The sequence below is a fragment of the Erinaceus europaeus genome, chromosome 8 (assembly GCF_950295315.1).
Source record: "Erinaceus europaeus chromosome 8, mEriEur2.1, whole genome shotgun sequence".
NCBI classification, from domain to species: Eukaryota; Metazoa; Chordata; class Mammalia; order Eulipotyphla; family Erinaceidae; genus Erinaceus; species Erinaceus europaeus.
The window spans coordinates 87026842-87045320 of NC_080169.1; the positions used below are offsets into that span (position 1 = coordinate 87026842).

Genomic DNA, 18479 nt, shown 5'->3' on the forward strand with positions numbered 1-18479 from the left:
GTATCAGTTCTCTATATTTCACATATGGGTAAAACCATCTGGTAGTTGTCTTTTTTCTCTTTACTTACTTCTCTAAGCATAATCACCTCCAGTCCTTTTGGAACACAGTATTGCCTTTATGATTGCTGAATAATATTCCATAGAATCTATATCCAATAGCTTCTTTAGCCATTCATCTGTTGACGAGCATTTAGGCTGCTTCCACTATTTGGCCACTGTAAATAATGTAGCTATGAATTTATTTTTACACAGCTACATATGTCCCTTAGGATATTTGTACCTATGTCCCTTAGGATAAACATTTGTGTGCAATTTTGATAAATGTTTAAGAGTGCTATTGCCAGGTCATACAGTAATTTCACTTTTATTATTTGTAGAGGTGTATTTTAAAACTAGTTTCCCTTTTGATAATTTGCTACTGACAAATAGAAGCAGTTCCATTCTTATATTAATGTCAAGTGCTTTGAATAGTAGTGGTATGTTTTTGTTGGAATAGCATACAATATAATAAATAATTTACAGAAACACAAAAAGACATTTAAAGGCATTTAGAACCTTTAAAACCTTTCTATGTTGAAAACAAGAAATTTATATATCATTACAATACAATATTACTTCAATGACAAAAGTTGCAGTTCTGAGCTTTAGTCTGATATGATTGGCCAGGAACATTGTGGCCTGTGTCAATATCTATACTAGACAAGATATTGGAACAAAATATAAGCCAGAAATGGTTGGGGAAATTTGGATATATATCCTCTCCCCTGGTCCTTTCTGTAAAGTTGGCATAGTGTGTGTCTCTAGAGGGAAGTGAACAGAGTAATGGCAGACCTCCAAACATTTAAATCTTATCCAGCAGTTCCCTTTTCATAATTCCCCTCCCCCCTTTTGATTTTGAAAATCAAAAGCACACACAGTGACAATATCAGGCCAAGATATGCTTTATTCCTATCTTGGATTCAGCACTGAACTTCAGTGTGGAACTCTTTGCTGATTTAATCAAGATTTTGTAAGGCCACAGGGCCATGCCTAGAATGAACTGTAAGACTTTGAAGTGCAGCTAGTTCAAACAGCTTCCTTTCCCTTTGTGCTTTATGCTCACACTTTTATTTTGACCCTCTATACCTTAGCGGTATATGGATGAGAATTTAAAGCAAGTTTATTGGAATTAAGGAAGAGGTGGTGGCATGCCTCATAGAGCACACACGTCACCATGCATGAGGACCTGGGTTCAAGCCCCTGGCCTCTCCCGCTCTATGGGGAGGTAGGTGGTGGTGGTGGTGAAGCAATAAGAATGATGGAGCAATGGTGCGCTCTCTCTATTTTATTCTTCCTATTTCTCCCCCTGCCTAGTTCTTTCTGCTTCTATGAGAGAGAGAGAGAGAGAGAGAGAGAGAGAGAGGGAGAGAGAGAGAGACTGACTCCACCAGGAGTGGTGGAATCCTTATGTAGGCAGTAAAACCCAATGATAACCTCAAGGCTAGTGAGAGAGAGAGAGAGAGAGAGAGAGAGAGTTTCTATCACCTAAAAGTGAGATGATCTAATTTGCATGTCTCCAAATCATTTTAGGTCAGATAGCTTCTCCCCATGAGAAATCACTTACCAGCTGTGTACACCAAAGAGAAATTCAAGAGGCTGAATTCCAAGACAAATTAAGAGATTGCTAATAGTCTGACCCAATAAATTAGGGGTGATTTCTATCTTTCAGGCCTATAGATATATAGTGAGAATGCCCAAGGTCTGGAAAATAGTAAGTCATCAGCAAATGTTAGCTATTATAATCTTGCTTCAATGATCTTGGTCCTCTTTTTTGAAAAATATTTATTTATTGGGTAGAGACAGAAATCATTATGAAAGGGGACGATGAAGAGGGAGAAAGAGAGATACCTGCAGCACTGCTTCACCAGTTATGAAGCTTCCGACACACAGGGGGGAACTTAGGGGCTTGAATCTGAGTTCTTGCACATGGGAACATGTGTGCACTAGTTGGTATGCCACTGCCCTGCCCCAGTCTTGATCCTTTCTTAAGTATTACTTGACAGTGCCTAATTTTTATCTTACTCTACTTCTGTAAAATTCTTTACATCCTCTTGGCTCTAACCAACTTGTCTCAGTTGGTGACTCTGAAATCTGCCTGACATTTCAGTGTGAATAAACATCTTATGTCCATAAATGAGTTTCATATCTCAACCTCACCCAAGTGTCCTGTGCTCCTAATCTCAGCAAGTGACTTCACCTCCCTCCAGTTGTCCAGAGCCAAGGCCTGGGCTTCATCCTTGACTCTACACTTTTTCCACATTTCAAATCTTATATATTAGCTCCTGCAATTATCTAGAATATATATACTCCTACCCTTGGTCAACACCACTATTAACTAACTCTTATGTGAATTTTTTAAAGTAGGCTTCCTTCTGTTTCCTTTCTCATTGACTTCTCAAGTTTTATTCTGATAATTGAAGTCTGGTAGTCTTTCCAAACTGTCTCTCGTCATTTGTTTCTTCCTTTCTTATGTTCTGATATTGCTCTTTGGACAAAGTCCTTCATACTGCTAAAGCAGCTCGAAAGGTTCTTTGTGATTTGGTTTTGTTTGTCTCTCTAATCTCACTCTCCATTTAGTATGATCCAGCTAACTGAATTCCTCTCATTTCTGTTCCCTCAACCAGTGGTACACGCTAACTCTAATATTACTCATCATTCAGGCCTCTTTTTTTTTTTTTTTTCTTTTAGCTAGAGCACTGCTCAGCTCTTGCTTATAGTGAGTGGTTCAGGGGATTGAACCTGGGACATCTGGAGCCTCAGGGATGAGAGTCTCTTTGCATAGCCATTATGCTATCTACCCCTACCCTAAGGCCTCTTCTTATAATATCTCTTCTCCTCTAGGTATGAGGATGAACCCCTTCTTAGAGGTAGCTATACCCCTAAGCTATACCTATATATAAACTATACCTCCACTCCTTGTATAGTGTTTTTCACTGAGGATAGAGATTTATTTCTTATTGAATCAAAGTAAAAGACTCTGGGGTGGGGTGTTATTTTCAGGTCCTGGGACATGATGGCAGAGTATGACCTGGGGGAAGGTTAGACAGTTAAATGGAAAACTGAGAAATGTTACACTACTGTATTTTACTACTGTGTTTTACTGTCAACTGTAAACCATTAATCCCCCAAGTAAAGAAAAAGATATATTTATTTCTTAAGTTGTCCATATTGCCTGCTAGATTTTAAGTTCTAAGGTCAGGGATGAAACCTTCATCAGTATGCAATTTCCAGTGCTTATAGTAGTACTAGACACATAGCTGACATTTAATATATGTTGATCAGATGAGTAAATAAGTGATTTCATTAATTTATTCACATAAATAAGTGATTCATGTGTAACATATCATAAAGACAGCCTTATGACTGATACACAAGTGTGATCACTAGCAATAAAGGATACTGGGCCTTGGACGGTCTTAGAGACTTAGCTGAAATTATTACTGGGTGCAGAAACAGTGCATTCCTTGACCTCTGCATCACAGGCTTTTTAGCACAGTACCCTTAGTCTTACCCATAATCATAGTCTAAGCCTATGGTTTATTCATTTTAGAATGGAGGCTTTTTCTTGATGGTTTCATGGGTTTTAGATTATTTATAAATAGTTGTGTTTCTTACACCTTAATAAAAACATTATTATTTTTTAATTTATTTTTTATTTAAGAAAGGATAGATTAACAAAACCATAGGGTAGGAGGGGTACAACTCCACACAATTCCCACCACCCAATCTCCATATCCCACCCCCTCCCCTGATAGCTTTCCCATTCTCTATCCCTCTGGGAGCATGGACCCAGGGTCGTTGTGGGTTGCAGAAGGTGGAAGGTCTGGCTTCTGTAATTGCTTCCCTGCTGAACACATAGTCACAATGAGAAGAAGTAAGGATAAAGAAAGGATCCTAAAGGCTGCAAGAGAGAAACAAAAAGTCACATATAAAAACATTATTTTAAAGAAATAGTGACTTTTTAAGTTAAAGATTTGTCCTGGAAAACCTGCAGATCAGCAAAAGAAGTGTCAAAAGAAATAGCGAGTTGTGTATTTTTATAACTGTCTACTGATAGACTACACAGTCCAACGGCAGTTCACTTTTCTGCTTTTTCTTCATGTTTCCTTGTCACATGGGTGAACTCTTAGCATAATAAATGTCCAGAATGCAACAATAGCAAAAGTCAATATTTTAAAGAAAATGCTTGCTTATGGATTGAATTGCAGATCTTACTTTGACATGTCATAAAAATATAATTTCTCCTTTCTATATATTGGTACATGTAATTTATAAGCTCAATAAGATAAAGATACCAAATTATTTGTCTTAATGTTCTGTATACTTACAAATTGTTGGTAATTTTACTAGTTCAAAGCACTGTGAATGCTTAGATTCCAGTAATTTTTAATTCACCTAAATATGAATAAAGCTAAGCTAAATCACATTTATTTGGTGGTGGTGGCTGTGATATGTGTGTGTGTAAAGGGATTTGCCAAGAATCATTAACTTAGCTTATTCCTGTAGCAATTTCCATCACATTGCTTTTCCCCTTCATAGCACTTATCTCTGAACAATAATTTTCTAGTTATTACTTTTCTTACCATCTGGACCATAATTTCCTTCAAGACAAGACCTATTATTATTTATCTTCAAATCCCCTGGTCTGTCATAGTACCTGGAGTTTAATATAGTCTCATTAAGAATCTATTCATAAATACAGGATTAGGCAGTCACATCTGAACAATCAGTAAATTACTTTAACCATTCTTTATGCATATTTAAAATTTTTTATTTATAAAATAGAAACATTGATAAGACTATAGGATAAGAGGGGTACATTTCTGCACAATCCCCACCCCTAGAGCTCCATACCCAATCCCCTCCCTTGACAGCTTCCCTATTCTTTATCCCTCTGGGAGTATGGACCCTGCCATACCTGAGATAGAACTCAGGTTCTCATATCTGCACTGTACTATTAGAGTCACCTATAGTTCAATTGAAAACAAAATCTAATGAGTTAAAGAGAGGAGTAGAGATAGATAAAATACAAATTACTACCGTACCATTCATGGAGTTCTGACTAGGTGTTTTTTTTTTTTTTTTTTCTGCTCTCATGTGGTCTGATCAAGCCCAAGGCCTTGCTGATACAAAGCAGACACTCTATTGTTTAGCCTTATTTCTAACCCAGATTTAACACATTTTAACAGCACAGAGAGCTGGTAATGACAACTTTATCTTTCAAAAATGATAAGTAGAATATCTTACTCTATTTTCTTTCCAAATCCTAACTCAGTATCTGACAGGTAGTTAACACATTTGCTAAACTTTGGGTGACTTCTAAATTTAATGTTTTACTAACTTGGGTTGACCTTTCTCCACATGATTTAAAAATAACTTTTCCATATGTCATAGTGAGAAAAACAGCGAGCTAAGTATGTTGTGAAATATAACTTCAAGTGGCCTATCACATTCATATTTTAAAATTTTCTTCTTTAAATGTTGACAATGAAATATATTTAGGTACTTAATTATGTAGGAAATACATAGTTTCATTTGGAGCAAGCACACATATTTTCTGCAGCATAGAGAAATAGAAAATATAACACAATTAAGTAGATTTTCCAGTATTGGGAAATTCATGGTTGATTAGTATGTGACACTGAGTGGAAAATACATACTACTCCATTCTTACCAAAATCTCAGTGTTGTTACCAATAATATGTGATAGATTAACAGCATTGAAGTACTTCCTGCTTGCTTACATCTCAAGTCAATTTGTGATGGGAAAATCTTACAGTTCTTAATGTCATACCAGAGTAGTGTTTCAGGGACCTTGCTCAAGTTCTTGGAAATTTCTACCTCAACAACAGTATAATAATAGCTACCATAGATAAGGTGCTTACCATATCCCACTCTCTGTGTCAACCCCTTCCCACAAACTATCTCCTGTAATCCTCAGAACAATCTTTTGAAGTCTACACTTTTACCTCCAACATATTTTACATCTGAGGCAAATTAAACCTGAAGCTTCATCCCCGGCACCATCAGTATATGGTGATACAGTGCAGATTTAAAACCATATATCTTTAACATTAGAGATCCAGCCTTTAATCTACTTTTTGTTGTTGGTTAATTTTACTTCAGAAATATCATCTAATCCTGCTAACAGTTGTTCTAATATCTCAGGGTTATACTATTTTTATAATTTGAGGGGTGGGGGAATTATATAGATTATTTTTTTCATTTTTTAATTTGATAAGACAGAGAGAAATTAGAAGGGGAGAAGGAGATAGAAAGAGAGGCACCAGGGGCTGAGCAATAGTTCACTGGGTTAAGTGCACATAGTGCAAAGCACAGGGACCTGCTCAAGGATCCCGGTTCAAGCTCCCAGCTCCCCACCTGCAAAGGCATCTCTTCACAAGCAGTAAAGTAGGTCTTCAGTTGTCTATCTTTCTCTCTCTCCCTCTCTATCTTCCTTTCCTCTATCTGTCTTATCCAACAACAACAGAAACAATAACAGCAGCAGCAACAACAATGGGAAAAAGGTGGCCTCCAGGAGCAGTGGTGCAGGCACCGAGCCCCACCAATAACAATGGAGGCAAAAAAAAAAAAAAGAAAGGAAAGAAAAGAAAAAGAAAAAAGAAAGAAAGAGAGGCACTGACAGCACTGCTTCATGATTCATGAAGCTTCCCCTCTGTATTGGGAACTTGAACACAGGTCCTTGTGCATTCAGCCAGGTACACCACCACCACCTGATCGCAAGGTGGACTCTTAAAGATGAGAAAATAGACACAATCATAGTTCACACTGTATATTGGATGAACTATAACCAGTAGTCATTCTTTGACTGTCTTCCTTAAGTTTGGATTCACTTATCATCCAAAAAAAAAAAAACACCTTTGTTTTATTTGACCAGCATCTCTAAGCAATCAACACATACTTGTTGAACACATGAATATATGTGTTGACACGGAATGTGTATACTATTTTGATATCGGGGACATGAAACTAAGAGTCCATGACTTTACCTTCAAGAAGCTGATGGTTGGGGTTGGGTATGGCCCACTTGGTTAAGTTCATGTATTACCAGGAATAAGGACCCTGGTTTGAGCCCCTGGTCCTGATTCCCACTTGTAGGGAGAAAGCTTCGCAAGCTGTGAAGTAGTGCTGCATGTGTCTCTTTGTCTGTCTGTCTGTCTGTCTCTCCCCATCCCCCTCAATTTCTCTCTGTTCTATCAAATAAATATATATTTTTAAAGGTGACAGTTTGATGAGGAGGGTTTGCACAAATACTTGATGTCCTTTTTTAATATTCTCAGCTATTTGAATTTGAAAGTAGTTTGCATATGAATCTTATATGTTATATCAGAGCAAACCCCCCTCAGCTATCATCCAGATTTGTTTTAAAATGTTAATGTAATCTTACCAAGAGAAATTGCTTTAATGAAACTCCCAGTTAAGAAAAGGAGTATTGTCTGTAATAAACATCTTGGCACATAGTTAATATTTACTGAAGCAACACATTGGTACACCCATCTCTAAATTCATCACTAAATTCCTTGGAGTTCATTATCTCATTCCCTGGTGTTATATTTAGATAGTAGCACAGATTACTGTTTGATACTTAATCCTTGATTTCTCAAGGACTTAAGACAAATAATCTACGTGTTTCTTTAGTCTTCCAACACCTAGCAAAAAAAAAAGAAAGAAAAAGAAAGGCACTGATGGCACATTTATCTGAATAATTGATGGAAGTCAAGAATTTATTTTTGTTTTCTTTGGAAATAATGGGTTTTTATACCTTGTTTGATTTTTATCCTTTTTTTCCCCTTTCTCACATTAAAAATAAGCAGTTGCACTTAATACAGTTCTTATATTCTACCCTGATGTCTAATCTCTGTTAAATTATTTGGCAGTATACTATTATTTTAATCCTGAATTGTTTTATTTTATGTTTTTATCAATTTATTGAAGTCAATTTTTATTTATTGAAGTCAATTTTTTACAAGTTGAAGAGATAAGTAGCATGCTTCCATGTGCATTTTTACAAAGCTCACCATTCTTATGCTTCCTTTAATAGTATATTATGGCATAGTTAAGAACAGATTAGCAAAAAACCAAACTGGCATAGATTGAGAGGAAGATTAGAACTAAACACACACACAGTATCCAAAGGTTTGATCGAGTAAATAACTGCACTTTCTATATATTGTCTTTTCTAGCATGTTTTCAAATGGGCTGTAGTTATTCATAATGATCATTTAAACCCTTAGTTTTACAGAGACCATATAACATTTTTTGTGATGTGCTTTTAAAAAAATTGTGTTAGTGATTTACAAGATCATAAGGTAATAGGGGTATAGTGGGTATAGCTCCATACCACTCTCACCTTAAAGTCCTGTGCCCCATTCTCCTCCTCCAATAGTAACCACCATAGTTCAAGGTTATAGATATGGGATATATATATATATCTTCCTTTTAAGATTCTGTGTGTTTCCAACCGTGTACTGTCTGAACTACCATTTCTAGACAATATTTTCCCTCTTTCTTTTCCATAGGTTGGACTCAGATCTGTAATTGAGCAGTTTCCTGGGAAGCTTGATTTTGTCCTTGTGGATGGTGGTTATGTCTTAAGCCATGGCCACAAGCAATTGATGTGCTTGGCCAGATCTGTTCTAAGTAAGGCAAAGATTTTGCTGCTTGATGAACCCAGTGCTCATTTGGATCCAATGTAAGTTTCACAATTGTTGCAATAATAACACAAGGAGAGCAGAATCATTGAAGTATGTTTAATACTGATGCAAATTTCCACTCAACTGCTATCTCTATAAGTAAAGGATCATTCTCCAATATAAAATAATTACCCTATCATTCTCCAATATAAAATAATTACCCTGGGAGTCGGGCGGTAGCACAGCAGGTTAAGAGCTCTTGACACGGGAGTCGGGCTGTAGCGCAGCGGGTTAAGCACAGGTGGCGCAAAGCACAAGGACCGGCATAAGGATCCCGGTTCGAACCCCGGCTCCCCACCTGCAGGGGAGTCGCTTCACAGGCGGTGAAGCAGGTCTGAAGGTGTCTATCTTTCTCTCCCCCTCTCTGTCTTCCCCTCCTCTCTCCATTTCTCTCTGTCCTATCCAACAACGACAACAACAATAATAACTACAACAATAAAACAACAAGGGCAACAAAAAGGGAATAAATAAATAAAATAAATATAAAAAAAATTTTAAAAAAAGAGAGCTCTTGACACAAAGCACAAGGATTCAGGTTCCAGTCCCTGGCTCCCCACCTGTAGGGGAGTTGCTTCACAGGCGGTAAAGCTGGTCTGCAGGTGTCTATCTTTCTCTCCCCCTCTCTGTCTTCCCCTCCTCTCTCCATTTCTCTGTCTTATCAAACAACGACATTGATAACAACAACAATAATAACTACAACAAAAATAAATAAATAAATAATTACCCAGTGGAAAAGTCACTACTTGATCTTAGTACAAGTGCTTATTTCCTTGTACAAAAGTTCAGTCTTCTTTTCTGGGTGTGATTTTGAAATTGCACACAAACATTTCCCCTTATCAACAGATGATGCAACATCTAGTTGCATAGGCATAATTCAGTTTTTAGTACTTTCCTTTCTTTTCCACTTAAACAATAGGGACTATTTATAGCACAGAAGAACAACTAATTGTCTGTTATGAGAAAGTGATTACTTGTGAAATTATGTTCAGTATACCTGTCCTATTTATTTATGGAGACATAATCTACCCTGTGGTTAGAAAACTGATTGTGACTTACTCTGTATCAAAAGTCCATTGAAAGTAAGGAAATATAACAGAATAGTGGGTATGCACTCAAACTAAGGGCATTGCATTGGTGTTTCATAATATAATCTGTGAGCTTTTATTTTCTTTTCTAGAACATACCAAATCATTAGAAGAACCATAAAACAAGCTTTTGCTGATTGTACAGTTATCCTCTGTGAACACAGAATAGAAGCAATGTTGGAATGTCAGCGATTTTTGGTTAGTGTTTATAATTTACTTAAGATCTCATTTTTTTTTTCTTTAAACATTGATCATGATCTCTCACATTATGGTTCCTCAAAATTACAACAATGTACAGGTCTTCCTGAAAGCATGCACTGCATTGTTTTTACTCAAAATAGTTGTAAGAATTTTTTACTTTGATCTGAGCTTTGATGGAATTCGGTAAATCTGAGCGACCCATATGTTACTAAGTCATATTAGTGAACAAGAATATCAGTACTTTTGTGAACTCTTTACTTGAAGATAAAATCATAAATAAGACAAACTTTATATTTGTCTATTTACTTATTTATTAATGATATTAAAAGATATTAAGAAGAAAGGAGGAGATAGAGAAGGGGAGAGATTCCTGCAGCACTGTTTCACCATTCATGAAGCTTCCCACTGAAGGTTGGCACTGAGGGGCTTGAAGCTGAGTCCTTGTGCACTATAATGTATGCACTCAACGAAGTGTATGAACACCTGGTTCCTTTTTTGCCATTGGAATTTTCATAAAATATATTTTTAATTTTATTAATGATTTACAAAATTACACGTCAACAAGGGTGTAATTCCATACCATTTCACCACCAGAGTTCTGAATCCCCAGTCCCTCCATTGCAAGCCACAGCAGTTCTCCTGAGGTTGCAGACAAGGGTTAACTATCATCTCTACAACTATCTGTCTGCATTTGTACATAATTGCCCCTTTTTTCTTCCAGGTTCAGTCCTCTTTCCCCCTCCAAGCCACATATAACCCTATTACTACATTCAAATATCCCTCCCTTTTTCCTTCCTCTCTCTCTGAGTCCTGATAGGGCTGGAGTTCAGAGCCCTCTTAGGAACTTGCTCCTAGCACTTCTCCCCCAGTGGGAGTATAGAACAAAATTATTTTGGGGGTGAAGAAGGTAGGAGTTCTGGCTTCTGTAACTGGTTCTCTGCTAGACATGGGCATTGGCAGGTCAATCCATAGCCCAGCCTGTTTCTATCTTTCCTTAGTGGGGTAGAGCTCTGAAAAGTGGAGTTTTTAGGACACATTGGGGAAGTCGTCTGCCCAGAGAAGTCAGGTTGGAATCATGGTAGGGTCTGCAACTTGGTGTCTGGAAGGTGGAAGGACATAAATTGAGACAAGTGGTTAATGAACAGGAACCAAAAAATATGAATAGAGCAGATGAGATTAGGGATCTTAAGGTGGAAGGAAGCTGGAAAGTCCACTTTAGGCATGTTTCTAGGGGCCCATCACTATCATAGTTTTTGCTTGAGTTTGATAGCTAACATGAAGTTGGATAAAAATATTGTCTGAGAAAAAGGTTTCAGAGTAGAGAAAAGGGCTAGAAAGTTGCATTAGAGCAGTGAGTAGCTCCGATTATTTTAAAAAAGAAATCTTTGAATAAAATTAAGTATTTACCTCCATCTAAACGACCCAGGGCATATATACATGCCACAGGAGCCCATGCAACCTCTCAGTCCCTATTGGTTTGAGCTCACAGCTCATGATCACAGATGGGAACATTGCACTCATTTCAGGACCAGTTATATATATATATATATATATATATATATATATATATATATATATATATATCAGTTATGTATAACAGGTTAGATATACTTATCAGGACCACTGAACTCATTTCAGGACCAGCCTTCCTTGACTGGCAGGGTAGGATACCCCAGCCTCCCTTCAGAGCCTAGGGCAATCTCTACCTTTGCTGCTTTATAATGAGGGCAATGTTTTATATGGATGCATTTTTTTTCTGGAGAGGATACCTCAAGCATTTCACTGTTCCAAGCCACTTCTGCACTGAGAAGGGGGGAATAGGGCCCACAGCACTGGGGACCACAAGAGAGTTTATGATGATGTTAATGATGGAAGTGACCAGTGGAGAGAGGTAGTGGAGAGGGAGATCCATTAGAGGGCTAGGACCATTGTATTTGTGTGGGATTCCAAGGATTCCCTGACCAGGGCTCCAGATGATGAGGTGGTATGATACTGACCATCTTCTGGCTCCAAACTTCTAATGCTTTTAATAGCTGAATTTTTCTTGGTTGGGGCCCAGAAAAGGCATGATTATCTTGTCATTGGACTTTAATATGATAGTTGAAAAATTCAATTCATTTTTCTATTCATTATTTGAAGCAGTCAGTGCCTCTCGCAACCACCTTTTCATTGTGCTTTCACCACTGTCACATTCTTTCAAGTGATACAAATTTCATCAGGTTTAGTCATGAGGAAGCGCTGAGGATGATGTATGATGTAATTTCTTTTAAGACTTTTGAGGCTCCTAGAGTTAAACACTTTCCATATTGAAGGTTTGCTATTGCCACTGTTATTAGTAAGTGTCAACTGATGAATTAGGGGCACATTCACAATCCTTGAACTTGTTAAGGAGACCTATTAAATTCAGACATATCCTGATCAATTTAAAATTAATTTTTATGTTCCTTGTCAAAAAGGATCAATTCTATCATGCTGTAGGCATATGTTTCACTTTTAAGGAAATATAAGGGGTCTAAAATGAATCATTCTTGTTTTCAAAGAACCATTTATGTTCCTTTCTTTTCTCTGAAGAAGTATCTACACAGTAATACTATACTAATGAAAGGAGCTTTCCAACTACTAAGTAGGAAACTATAACTAATTCCACAAACAGTAGATGCTTTATAAAGCAAGAGGATTCAGACACTGAATGGCATTTACAAGACGTTAGACTACAAACCTCATGACACTGTGTGTGTCTTTAATTTTTAATCTCCCTCTCAACCTGTGTCAGTTTTTGTTCTTACTCTAGTTCAATCAGTTTTTAATTTGATAAAAATTAAAAACTGGCTATTTCTCTAGGTCATAGAAGAGAACAAAGTGCGACAGTATGATTCTATCCAGAAACTTCTGAGTGAGAAGAGTCTCTTCAGGCAGGCCATCAGCAACTCTGACAGGCTGAAGCTCTTCCCTCATCGGAACTCCAGCAAGCACAAGTCCAGATCAAAAATTGCTGCTCTGAAGGAGGAAACAGAAGAAGAGGTACAAGAAACACGATTATAGACAACAGTGTAGATGCTTGCATGTGACATTTGTTCATGGAGTTGGAGAAGAAAACAGTTTCTGCCTCAGAAAACAGATGAATAATGCTTTATTTTTTAAAAGAATATTTTTGGCAAGGAGAATTAATCTCCTTGAGGGTCAAGGGAAATGGCTTTCTGGCAATGGTCAAATTGTGTGAAAGGTATTTCAAGTCCTAGAAGATTTGCAAGCCAGTCTTCCCTGAAAACCCTTTTCCTTTGGTAGAAACTGCAGAGATGACTGTACATGTCAAGCAGGTTACTTCTCAATTGTTTAGTGTTGGTTCTCATAATGTTAAGTGAGACTCATTAATTTACATTGTTGAAGAAGTACTGTAATAGTACTTCCTAAAGATACAATTAAGTAATAACTGGAAATTTTAGTGGTTTATATAAGCTTATATCCATTTGCTCCCTTTTCTCCAAGATCCCTAAAAACACCATCATATTGTCTTGGAGGTATTCCAACTGTTTTGCTTCCAAGCAAATGGAAGAAGCAGAAAAGAGAGCCACAAGATATTAATTAAATAAGATCCATGCACCATTTAGGCATCAAGCAGGAGAGAGAATTTCTTGATGCTAGAAATGAGGGTTAGTACTCTACAGCTCAACTAAAAAGTCCAAAATCTTCCAGTAATTATAATATAGTCTTTATCTGGGGGGGGGGGAAGACTGTTATAGTCTCATGTGGGGTACAGGAATAACTCCCTTGATGTGGAAGTTTTCCCCAGCTTCTAGAAAGGAACAAATTCATAAGAGCTCTGTACTAAAGGGTGGCTAGACAAATGATTTAGTGCAAACTGGCATAGGAGGAAACCCCTTCTTACTCAGAACCTCTAGGGAGAGAGTATATAAGCTGATAGGATGTGAGTGCTGCAGATAGACTTCCAGGAATTCCAAAAATGCATACCTATATAGGGTGATGTTGTCTGCTTTTAGGCTGAATATGCATACTTCATACTGTATATACTGTGGGCAGATGATAGGGGACATGCTGAGTTAATCATGAATTAGTTTTATATACTCTCTTTTATAATTTTGTGATGCAAATGAAATTTTCTCTAGGAAATATTTATTTTAATAATGTTTCCAACTCAAATGACTGTATTTTAAGAATAAATATATTATGAAATATATTTGTATAAAAGTAGTTTTATATTCAAAATGCTGACTTTTTATGGAAATAGCTATTTTTATGACATATTAGAATTAGAAGAAGAGAAGTTATGGTGATATTGGCTTGAGGCTATGAATTACTTTCATGGCGTGGCAAGAAAAAAATCATCAGGGCTAGCACAAAGGGTGCACATACTTGTATGATTCCTGGTCTACACACAAGTTCCCTCTTAGGAGCAGTTCTGAAGAAAGGAACCACAAAAATCTGACCACTCCTATCAACACTGCCTTTAAACTCTGGAGTAACTCTTAAGGTTACATTGTATTTATTACTTTAAGAAAATATTATGTGTTAATAAAGTCCATACATTTGTGTGAAACTTAACTGCTTTCAGATATTTTCATTTGTTCTGTCTTGTTGATGTCTTACTTCAGTCACTAGAGCTTGTGAAACATAAGAGATGAATCTTTCGATAAGGCAAGCTGACATGGGGAGCTTGGTAGAAATTGAGTGGTAGATATTACGGTTTTCAAGCCTGTAGGAAAAAATGGCCACCAGGAGTAGTGGATTTATAGTGTTGGCACCAAGTCGCAGCAATAGCCCTAGAGGCAAAAAAAAAAATGAATGAATGAATGAATGAATGAATGAAGAGAGGAGAGGGGAGGAAAGGGGAGGGGAGGAGAGGAGAGGAGAGGAGAGAAGAGAAGAGAAGAAATCTCTGTTGGGCCTTCTCTTACCTGGCCATGTCGCATAGCGTGGATACAGTGCAGACGTCTGCCATTAGGTCATTCACATGGCAGAGCTCTCTCTGGTTGTCCATCAGTATCTACTTTCTACTTCGATAGTTATAAAACTTATGGCTTTTGTCTGGGCACAAGGACACCAGAGAGAAGACCTCTCCCAACCCCTTGATCTGATAGGTGATGTTATGTGACTGAGTGGAGGTCAGTAAGATAAAGTAGACATTGGGCATGCCACAGCCAGGACATAGCCTTCATCAGAGTAGGTGTTCTTTCTCACTCGTCATCTTCTTTTTAAAAATATATTTGTGAATGAATATTGATTTAAAAAATTACAAGATAACAGGTGTACAACTCCTCACCGTTCCCACCACCAGAGTTCTGAATCTCCATTCCCTCCATTGGAAGCTCCAGCAGTTATCCAAAAGTTGCTGATATGAGTTAACTAGTATTTCTACAACTCTCTGTCTATATTTGTATAGATTTGCCCTTTTTTCCCATGGTCCCATCTTCTCTTCCTTCCCAAGTCACACCTACACCTATTACTACATCAAAAGGACCCTCTCTTTCTCCTCTTCTCTCTCTGGGTCCTGATTGAATTGTAGTTTAGAGCTCTCTAGTCAACTTCCCTCTATCATTTCTCTCCCTTTGGGAGTGTGGACCAAAATTATTTTTGGGTGTAGAAGGTGAGAGTTCTGGCTTATGTGATGGCTTCTCCACTGGACATGGGTGTTGGCAGGTGGATCCACACCCCCAGCCTGTTTCTATTGTTTCCTAGTGGGGCAGAGGTATGGGGAGGAGAGATTCCAGGATACACTGGTGAGGTTGCCTGTCCAGGGAGGTCAGGATGGAATCATAGTAGCATCTGCAACTTGGCGGCTAAAAGGCAGCAAGATATAAATTGGGACAAAATGATAAATCAACAGGATCTTGGGACAAAATGATAAATGAACAGGAATGAAAAAGTAGGAACAGAGCATATAAGAGTTGCAATCTCAGGGTGGACAGAAGCTAGGAAGCCCATTTTTGGCATGATCTAAGGGACCCATGGCTATCATAGCTTTTGCTTGAGTTTGACTGCTAACATGGAGCTCGATAAAAATATTGTCTGAGAAGACAGTGTCAGAGTAGCGAAAAGGCCTAGAAAATTGGGTTAAAGCAGAGAACAACTTCCATTCTTGAAAGAAAAACCTATGAATTAAATTAACTGTTTACCCCATTAACCTGACCCAGGGCCCATATATATTTATATTTGGTACCAGAGCCTGTGTAGCTTCTGAGCCCCTCTTCTTACTGGGTAAAACTGCCTCTGATACTTGGAGTTATGACAGCTTCCTCTGAACATGAGACAGACAGCCTGAGAATGGAAGGTAAGAAAGTTGGTCCAGTGAATGGAGTAACAAGATGGGAGGCTCAGATAGCACTAAGGATGCATCCGTCCTGGAAAACCTATTTCTGGACTATGGGCAGAGCCAGCAACAAAATCCTCTTGTATTTAAATCCAGTCATTAAGGTTTTCTCTTAAGTGAAATCGGCCCCAATCCTAATTAGTATAAACACTAATTACATGGGAGTCGCTTGGCAGCGCAGTGAGTTAAGCTCATGTGAAGCGCAAGCACCAGAGTAAGGATCCCAGTTCGAGCCCCTGGCTCCCCACCTGCAGGGGAGTCACTTCACAAGCGGTGAAGCTGGTCTGCAGGTGTCTATCTTTCTCTCCTCCTCTCTGTCTTTCCCTCCTCTCTCCATTTCTCTTGGTCCTACCCAAAAACAAAGACAACAATAACAACAACAATAATAACTACAACAATAAAACAACAAGGGCAACAAAACAACAAGGCCTGTTACTGAGGCCTACTCTTAGGAGAAACTAACTTACCAGAGGGTAACCACTGGTTACTTGGAAAAATGAAATGCTGGGGTTGGGTGGTGACACACCAGGTTAAGCACACATGTCACAATACACAAGTACCTAGGTTCAAGCCCCTGGTACCCACCTGCAGGGAGAAAGCTTCATGAGTGGTGAGTCAGTGCTGCAGGTGTCTCTCTGTCTCTCTCCCTTTATATCACTCCCTCCCCTTTCAATGTCTGGCTGTATCTATCCAGTAAATAAATAAAGATAATAAAAAATAGTATAATATTTACAAAAATAAAATGAAAAAGAAAATACCAAATTTCAACTACTTTTATTTTTCTAGTGTGGAAGGAAGGAGTTAGAAGCACTTATGAAGTTCGCAACCCAATGCTAAAGAGGAAAGAGAGAGAGAACAGAGATGGCAAGGGGAGAAGGAGAGACAGGTGCACAAAAACATCCTGATTCTTCACTAGGGATATTTTGTTTTTTTTTAAGGTCCTTTTACTACTCATACAGTGCCATAGTACTACTAAAAATTAATCTAGATTAATTATAAATGTATATTACAAGCTCTAGGCTAGCAACTAGAAAAGTTATAACTGATAAGCTAAGAAAGGAAAATAAATGGAGTCATATAAAATGCCCAAATAAAGGCATATAAAAGAAATGTAGAAGACAAAAATGAAAATTAAAAGCATGTGCCACAAATAGAAAAGAACAAATATGGTAGCTACTGATTGAAATACATCAGTAATCATTTCATATTTCAATGTTTTTTTTTTAATGTTTTTCTTGCCACACAGGCTTTTTAAAAATAGTTATCTTTGGGGCCAGGTGGTGGCGCACCCGGTTAAGTGCACACACTACAGTGCACAAGGACCCAGGTTCAAGTCCCTGGTCCCCAACTGCAGGGGGGGACATCTTCATGAGTGGTGAAGCAGGGCTACAAGTGTCTCTCTGTCTCTGTCTCTCTCCCCTCCTCTCTCAGTTTATCTTTGTCTCTATCTAATAATAAATAAATAAAGTTATCTTTATATATTGAATAGTAACATGCAGAAATCGAAAAGGAAGGGGTTGATAGGGAGAGAGACAGAGAGACACTTACAGTACTGCTTTACCACTTGTGAAACTTTCCCCCTGCAAGTGGGGACTGGGGGCTTGAACCTGGGTCCTTGTGCATGGTAACGTTTGCATTCAACCAAGTGTGTCACCTTATTTCAGTATTCTAAATATCAACTAAAGGACAAGATTATTACAATTGCTAAAAGAAACCAAAACAAATTACATGTTATCTAAAGAACTAAATTAATTTTTTAATTTTTACTATTTTTTGCATTGTCAGGGCTTCACTGTTCTGAATCAACCTTTTTAAGATAGATAGATAGATAGATAGATAGATAGATGATAGATAGACACAGAGACGGGGGAAAATTGATTGTATGTCTAACAAAGGGACTTTTCAAAGTTAACCCAGTTACCAAATAATGTGATAACAACAGTAACTATCCATTGTCTTCTTGAACCCTAAGATAGCAGGAACCTCACATTTCCACCATAGAGCCTAAACTTCCCCCAGTCCTGGAACCGTAGGGTGGGCCCACTTTCCTGTATGCTTCTCCCAATTCTTATCAAATAATATTGCATCCGCTGATTGCAACCTAATCAGTGCAAC

At 37.8% G+C, this 18479-nt stretch overlaps 1 protein-coding gene across 1 annotated transcript in view; it reads left to right on the forward strand.

Annotated features, from left to right (window-relative positions):
- The window catches only part of CFTR (CF transmembrane conductance regulator), a 219990-nt gene extending 206451 nt beyond the window's left edge, over window positions 1-13539 (forward strand). Inside the window, exons 25-27 of the mRNA XM_060196479.1 lie at window positions 8580-8752; window positions 9931-10036; window positions 12881-13539. Of these exons, the coding sequence (XP_060052462.1) occupies window positions 8580-8752; window positions 9931-10036; window positions 12881-13081 (480 nt within the window). The 3' untranslated portion in view covers window positions 13082-13539. The remainder of the gene's footprint in view (window positions 1-8579; window positions 8753-9930; window positions 10037-12880) is intronic.
- Window positions 13540-18479: the final 4940 nt, after the last annotated feature.